Here is a 7,902-nt window from a genome sequence, read left to right on the forward strand (position 1 = left end):
TAAAACTGATTATCAGAAACGCTCCTTAAATCACACTGTCTTCTGCGCGTCAAGCTTTGAAATGTAGCGTGAAAGTCTATGAATAATCGGGATGGCATTTCCTTTCAATATACATATATACAAGTGTGGATCTTATTGTTCACGTAATAAAGATTGTTTTAGATTAAATCTACACATCTCTATGGGATTTCACAGGGAGCGGCCTTCCAATCTTGTACATCTAAATTTTACAAGCTCTTAGAAAGTTTCATTATGGAAATTTTGCGGTCGAAATATGGTCGGCTGAGATAGCACTCCGAAAATTTATGATAATATTTCAATTGCGTTTTATATACCTCTTAATTGTTAACACTGAAAATTCATTAGTACGTATAGAGTTGCTGTATTTTAAAAGCTACAAATATTACTATAATGTAAATTTAAGAAATCGGAACGATTTATTTTTCACATATAATTCGGATAAAAGTTTGTTAATGTATATCTTATTCTTTAATTCAACACGAAATTCATGAGCGAAACGTCTATTATTTTATTATTTTATTTACAGTAAAAGCTTACTTATATATTCATTTACGAGTATAACAAATAGAATAATTACACAACTTACAAAAAGAATAATCATTCAAACAACATCCAAAGATACAAAACGATAATATCATCGTAGTAATCACACGGGAAAAGCGAGTAGCCGTTACGGTGAAAACGAGCGTGCAATTCTGCGCGATTCACGAATGCTCTCACCAGGAATCGAATCCCGCATAAATCATAGCGCCTGTCAACTAACTCGTTTACAAATTGGCCTCACACTCCCTAGAGGTGAGTGCATTAAAATGAAATACGTAGATAGAAAACGTCGGCGGTCTGTCTTTGTATATCAATACATGTCTAATAGAAAACACAATGAAATATCAGCACTATTTAGTACTTTTTAAACGACTTCAAAAAAGGAGGAAGTTACTCAATTCGACCGTGTATATATATAACGTATGTTATAACTCCGTCGTTTATGAACCGATTTTGATAATTCTTTTTTGTTGAAGGGAGATATCCCTGGTGTGGTACCATGATAATCCCAGAGAAATCGAGGGAAACTCGAAAAGCCGCATAACTTTTTACTGGGTGTACCGATTTTGATGATTTTTAATTTAATCGCAAGCCGGTGCTTATCATGTGGTCACATTTAAATTTCATCGAGATCTGATTGCAACTTTTGGAGTAATCTTTGATAATGCGTATTAACTTGACTAATTTTTCGTCGTAATTGAAGTCGGTTTTTTTCGTTTGCCTGCAAACACAATTATTCTGACTGAACAATAAAATACATTATCGTTTTACAGATGAAAAATCTGGAGACAATTAATTAGTTAAGTCATAAATATTTATTTATTCGTTTATGCTATCGAAATTGGAATGTGTGAATGAATGTCATAAAATTACGAATAATTTAACAATAAATCATAACTTTGAAAACCTATGCCACCAGCATGTGTTGTCACATTTATTGAAAATACCTGAGAGCTACCATGTATCTCTCCCAGGGGTTGCAGTGGGTTCATGCTTTGGGGTGAAAAATGTATACTTACTGTTGAATTTTATTACTTATTCTTGGGATACGTTGTTGCAAATATCTAAAACACAAATTGGTTGCCACGTATATTTTTTTAGAGTGATAGTGGTTTCTTGTTTTAAAGTTAATGTTAAATGTTTATTATTAAGTCTATTATCATCATTATGCTATTGAGTGTCTTTTATCAGAATGTTCGTGGATTGCGAACTAAAACTAAAGATTTTTACTCTAATGTGTTAAATAATAACTATGATATTATTTGCTTGACTGAAACGTGGCTTTTACCCGGGTTCTTTAATGAGGAATTATTTGATACCAGGTATGAAGTCTATCGAACGGACCGTGACTATCAGCGCTTTAATTTAAGCTTGGGGGGTGGTACTCTTATAGCGGTTCGTCGCGAAATTATTGTAGACATGCGTAGCATTCCTCAGGCTCCCGACGTTAATGATGCAGATGTTACAATGATTAATGTAGAACTCAAAATGTTGACTAATGCACAACACAGGTCTATCATTGTATTGTGCTGTTATTTTCCTCATAATTGTAGACAATCAGATTCTCAATTAAAACTATTTGAATACATCTCGGATTTACGTTTAGATTTTCCTCTTCATAATATTGTCGTGATGGGTGATTTTAATATTCCAAATGCCACATGGTCAATACAAAACAACTGTAGTAGTCTTGCATTACAAAATATTTCGCAGAGCGTGCTTACTTACCAACTGTCTTCATTTATAAACTTTACCAACTTGCAACAATATAATTGTGTTTTTAATGTCAATGATAGATTGTTGGATCTTGTTCTTTCTGACTTGAAGTGCCTTGTATCTAGGACTCTGCCTTTGTCGGAGCCAGAGGATATTCATCATCCCTCGCTTAGTATAGTGATAAATATTTATTCCATGGAGAGGAATCTTAGCCTTAATCGCCACTTAGTCCGTAAATATAATAAAGCAGATTATAGCATTGTGAATACACAGCTATCAAAAATTAATTGGAGAGTTGAACTAGAGGATAAAGATATTACCGAGGCTGTTGATACGTTCTATAGTATCGTGAACGATGTAATTGACAGATACATTCCATCTAAATTAGCCACAGAGACTGGGTATCCTGTTTGGTATTCCCGGCGGTTGATTAAACTTTTAAATGTGAAATTAAAATGGCATAAAAAATGGAAAACGTATGGAAGGATTAGTGATTATGAAAGATTCTCAGAAATTAGAGCACAAACAAAGATATTACAAAATTACTGTTACAATTGTTATTTAGAGCGAGTAGAAAAAAATATTAAAATTAATTCAAAAGAATTTTGGTCTTTTATTAAATCTAAGAAAGAACACATTGGTATACCTGATACTATGTATTTGGATTTGCAATCTGGCTCAGATGGACAAACAATAACCAACATGTTCAGTTGCTTTTTCCAATCTGTATTTGAACCAAATATATCATTCTCGCTTAATACTATGGATTATAACTCTAATACAATCATTGCTTCTTTAGATATATCAGAGAATAAAGTACAATCATACTTAGCTAAATTAGATGTACGCAAGGGGAGCGGGCCAGATTCTATTCATCCTATGTTCTTAAAACAATGTAGTAAAACTTTAAGCATACCTTTAACTATTTTATTTAAAAAATCCTTGAATACGGGCTGTATACCTAAAGAGTGGAAGAAATCTTTGATAACTCCGATTCATAAGGGTCTTGACAGGAGGAATGTAAGAAATTATCGTGGAATCTCTAAATTGTCCTCTATACCAAAGCTTTTCGAAAAAATTGTATATGACATGATATACCCGGTGTTGAGACCCTTGTTAATGAGTAGCCAGCATGGGTTTATCAATAAGCGATCGACTGAATCTAATCTTTGTGAGTTTTTAGATATTGTACTTAATGCAATGGACTCAGGACACCAAGTTGATGTTATATACACTGATTACGCAAAGGCTTTTGATAAAATTTCACATAGTCTTCTAATAAAAAAACTTGAACATATCGGAATTCATGGGAATTTACTTAGGTGGCTGACATCCTATCTGCGTGATCGGTCACAGGCTGTGGCGATTAAGGGTTACACCTCTTCGTTTGTTCCAATTACTTCTGGAGTACCACAGGGCTCACATTTAGGACCTCTACTATTTAATGTATTTGTTAATGACATTGATAAGTGCTTTTTGAATTCAAATGTAATATTATATGCGGATGATACAAAAAATTTTAAAATTATAAAGAATAAAAAAGATTGTGATGAATTGCAGGATGATTTAAATAGACTTGAACAATACTGTAGATTTAATAGCTTGTATTTGAATTTAGAAAAATGTTGTACAATTACATTTTCGAGAAAGAGAGAACATATTTTGTATAATTACTCAATCTCTAATGCCAGTTTAAAAAGAGTTACGGAGGTAAGGGATCTGGGAGTTCAGTTGGATAGCAAGCTCATTTTTGACCAGCATATAGACAAGATAACAACCAAGTCGTATAGAATGTTGGGCTTTATATTTAGGCAAGGGATGGTTTTTAAGAATGCTCAGACCTTAATTCTCCTGTATAATGCATATGTTAGATCAAATTTGGAATACGCATCTACCGTTTGGAATCCTCAATATAAGAAATACATAGACATAATTGAAGGAATACAAAATAAATTCGTTAAAAGGTTGAAAGTCAAATTTGGATCTGATTGTTTTTCTGAGTTTACTTCCCTTGAAAATCGTAGAGAACACAGAGATCAGCTTTTTCTTTACAAATTGATTAATGGTTTGGTAGACTCTCAGTACCTACTTAGTAGGGTATCGTTTAGGTGCCCCAGTTATTGCACAAGATCCCGAGCAACTTTCTCCCCCTCTGTCACTCGGACAAGGTATTGTGGCAACTCATTTCTCGCAAGGTCATGTAAAGTATATGACGACCGGTATAATGACATCGACTTGTTCAGCAGTGGGTTCAATGAGTACAAATACTTTTTGAAAGGGAAAAAGGAAAACTAATCGAAATATAGTGTAGTAGTGTTCGATTTGTATAATGTATATTTGTCTTTGTTTTTTTTTTTTAATGTTATATATACGTCCTGAGTACATCTATATTTTATTGTATTGTGTAGTATGTATAAATTATAGTTATTGTATTGTCTAATTTATTTGTTCATAGTTTTAAGTGGAAACTTTGTTGGCTTGATTATTTTTTTTATGTTTCATGAACGAATTTATTCTTTGTGCTGTTTGTTTCCCAATAAAGAAAAAAAAAAAAAAAAAAAACCTAACACTATAATATAAATCAAATTATGTTTGACGCATTTATGATTGTGAGTTCATATTATTGTTGAAAATAACGAACGGATCTAATCCCTGTCGGATTTATCATTTTTGAAAAACCTATTTCGATGTTATGTTAAAAAATTTTATAAATATAATAAATAAATAAAAGTTAGTAATAAATTTTATTGTAATTAGTTGTTAGTGTTATTAATATTTAGTTATTATAACTATATATAATATTAGAAGCATATATTAATTTATAAGTTAGAGCTGAAATCGTATGAAATAATTTTTTACATGCATTATAAATTTTTCACACCAATGCATGAGATATGACTAAAACTCTATATCCATACAAACACGTACAAAATCTTACATTTATTACCTATACATATTATCCTAACTTAAAGGCAACAACAAGCTTATAGATTAAATAAATTATTTAACAGGTACCAGGTTTTGATGGAACAATAATAAAGTGAATATGAATACGAAATGTTTATAAATACAAATTTTCGCACAGCAAGCGAGAGACGTCGGGGTAAAGCGATGGTGACAGATGACAGCGTCGACTTGTGAATGTTAATAAGTTGGACTGGAGCGTTGAACTTGCTCGTGGTCGTCGTGATTTGCATCGTATAGGAATGATACTTGTTTATTATTATAGGAACTGTTTTAGAAGACTGTGGAAGTGATTTTACGTAATGGGTATTTTTTGTAACACATTATAAAACAAAGTCGCCAGTCCTTTCTGTCTGTTCATGATAAGCTAGAAAAATGTTTGTATCATCTCCAACACGCGACTGAAGTTAACTCCGTAGAACGATTACTATGATACTTAAAAATTTAAATCTTCTATTATATTAATCAAATTATAATTAATTAGAATAATATATGGTGCTGTATGGTTACGGCAGTCTAAAATTTTGCCACCCCCTCTCTTCCCGTCGTAAGAGGGGACTAAGAGATAACAAAGTTCCACTACCACTTTGGATCTATTGAAACCGACCGATGGCGGGATAACTATCCTACAGCTGGCTTTTTAAAAACACAGACCGACGACGGGCAGCAGCGTCTTCCGTGCCATAAAGCCAAACCTGCGGTCACCAACTCGCCTGCCCAGAGTGGTGACAAGAGGCAAAACCAAGGCGAGGCAAGGCGCGAACTTGGAAAGGTCTATGTGCAGCAGTTGGCTATACACTGACTGAACTAAGAATAATATATCTCTTCAATGAAAATGTAAATTGAAGCTTTCTATTCATACCGGTACATTAAATTATAGTATAATACTGTTACTCCTATGTGTTACAAAAAAAAGCTAAAAGCGCTGTAAAACCTCATTTCAGTCTATATCTTTCACACCGCGTGCCTTAACTCATTTTATAAGAAAAAAACTACAATAAACTTCTAACTCAATAGAGTATACTCTAAAAACACCAAGAATATCATATACCACCCGTTCGAATTCGGTGCTAGTCGCTAGTACTTTTCATCTATTATTAACATGTAAATCAATTTAGCCCCGTGTATATGCAACAGCTTTAGTTACGTAGATTTTGTTTGTTACTACTTATTAGTTTACATTACATACGAAAGGTACGCATGCAATTGCACGCTTACAATACACATGTATGTATTCAAAATACGTGTGTTTCTTGTAATATTCTTTGTCATGATGCTGCTTTGTGATTTTTGTTTTACAAACTCATTCCTCTTGAAGCTGCCTTGTTTACTGTTGAATGTATAACGGCTGTCTGAATTTTACGCAACGAATATTAAAATGTGACTCTATTATCATTGATATTTTTATTCAAATTAATAGTTTAACAAGTACTGATTTGTTGAAATAATAGACAACACTATTATAATGCTGATGCCGGAAACACCTTATACATAATTTTGTGAATGATTTGTTAATTTTATATGAGCTTTTAATTTTTTATTTGTTTAACGTCCAAAAAAATCCTTTTGTTTGTTTATTTCAAACTTTATTGTAAATTAAAATACAATATGCAAACTTAACGGAGTGTAAAGGCTCTCACCTGACTCTCACTTTAAAAGTGAATAATGATACGTTAATTTGTACTAAATAGAATACTTAAAAGTCATCCTATACCATGGTGGTGGTGTGTGTCAGGTAAGAGTTGTCTTGAATCCCAACACTTGAAATACAACCCACCATGAGTATAGTACAGTCCACTGCTTACTTCTTCTACTCAAAGCGCCGCAGCGCATCGGTCAGACGCGTGCGTCACATAAATCTTGAACGCATCGTGCATCTACTCTTTCTGCTTCACTTCGAAATTAGTGGTCGGCTTCAAATTTTTAAGTTTCTTAAACATTAATTAATTTGTTATTTTGCATTATTTGTTATTATGTACGTCTGTACCAAGAACGGCGGATAATTTATTTATCAAACGTGCTTTGTTTATGCAGCTTGACGTTATCTGTTGATTGTAGACATTATGTCTCTACTATCATATTCATATCCTTAAGCCATGTCACAAAAAAAATATGGGTGATATATACTAATAATAAACTAAACATTTTTTTTTCCAAAAAATAGGCTGTGCAACACCGAACTATAACATATAAAAGTGAACACAAACTTATTCATTACATTCAAAGTGTATTTTATAAATCTTTTTTAAATTGTAATGAAATATAAAATTTACATATTTATTTTTTTATTCTTATCTTTGTTCAGTGTGGTTGTGGGTGGACTGTAACAATCACTTGCGCTTATGAATCTTAAGCTATCAGTTGCCGGATGCAGAGCAATCTGTGCCAGACCTAATTGGGCAATATGTCTATTAGGCGCCTACGCGTTGAGTACGACTTCATAAATTGTTCCCTTATTCGATATGATTTGAAAGCTTCTAAAGAGTTTAATACAGACTTATTTGTCGATGTTTTTAATAACATAGATAGTGTCCGATGAACATGTAATTCCTTTCCTAAAAAATCGTCTAGAGTTCTATTAAAACTTCAATTCACACATTTTTCTTTAAAACTTTTAAAATCTCTAAACCTTGATAGTTTAAAAATTACATAAAAACA

General features: G+C 32.6%; 1 protein-coding gene across 1 annotated transcript; it reads left to right on the top strand.

Annotated features, from left to right (window-relative positions):
• The first annotated feature begins 1,983 nt into the window (after positions 1-1,983).
• On the top strand, positions 1,984-5,421 carry LOC123663726. The gene is made up of 4 exons (XM_045598392.1): positions 1,984-2,770; positions 2,882-3,768; positions 4,355-4,499; positions 5,366-5,421. The coding sequence occupies exons 1-4, from the start codon at positions 1,984-1,986 to the stop codon at positions 5,419-5,421; spliced, it is 1,875 nt and encodes a 624-aa protein (XP_045454348.1).
• The last annotated feature ends 2,481 nt before the right edge of the window (positions 5,422-7,902 follow it).

Source organism: Melitaea cinxia, chromosome 20 (genome assembly GCF_905220565.1).
Source record: "Melitaea cinxia chromosome 20, ilMelCinx1.1, whole genome shotgun sequence".
Classification (NCBI taxonomy): Eukaryota; Metazoa; Arthropoda; class Insecta; order Lepidoptera; family Nymphalidae; genus Melitaea; species Melitaea cinxia.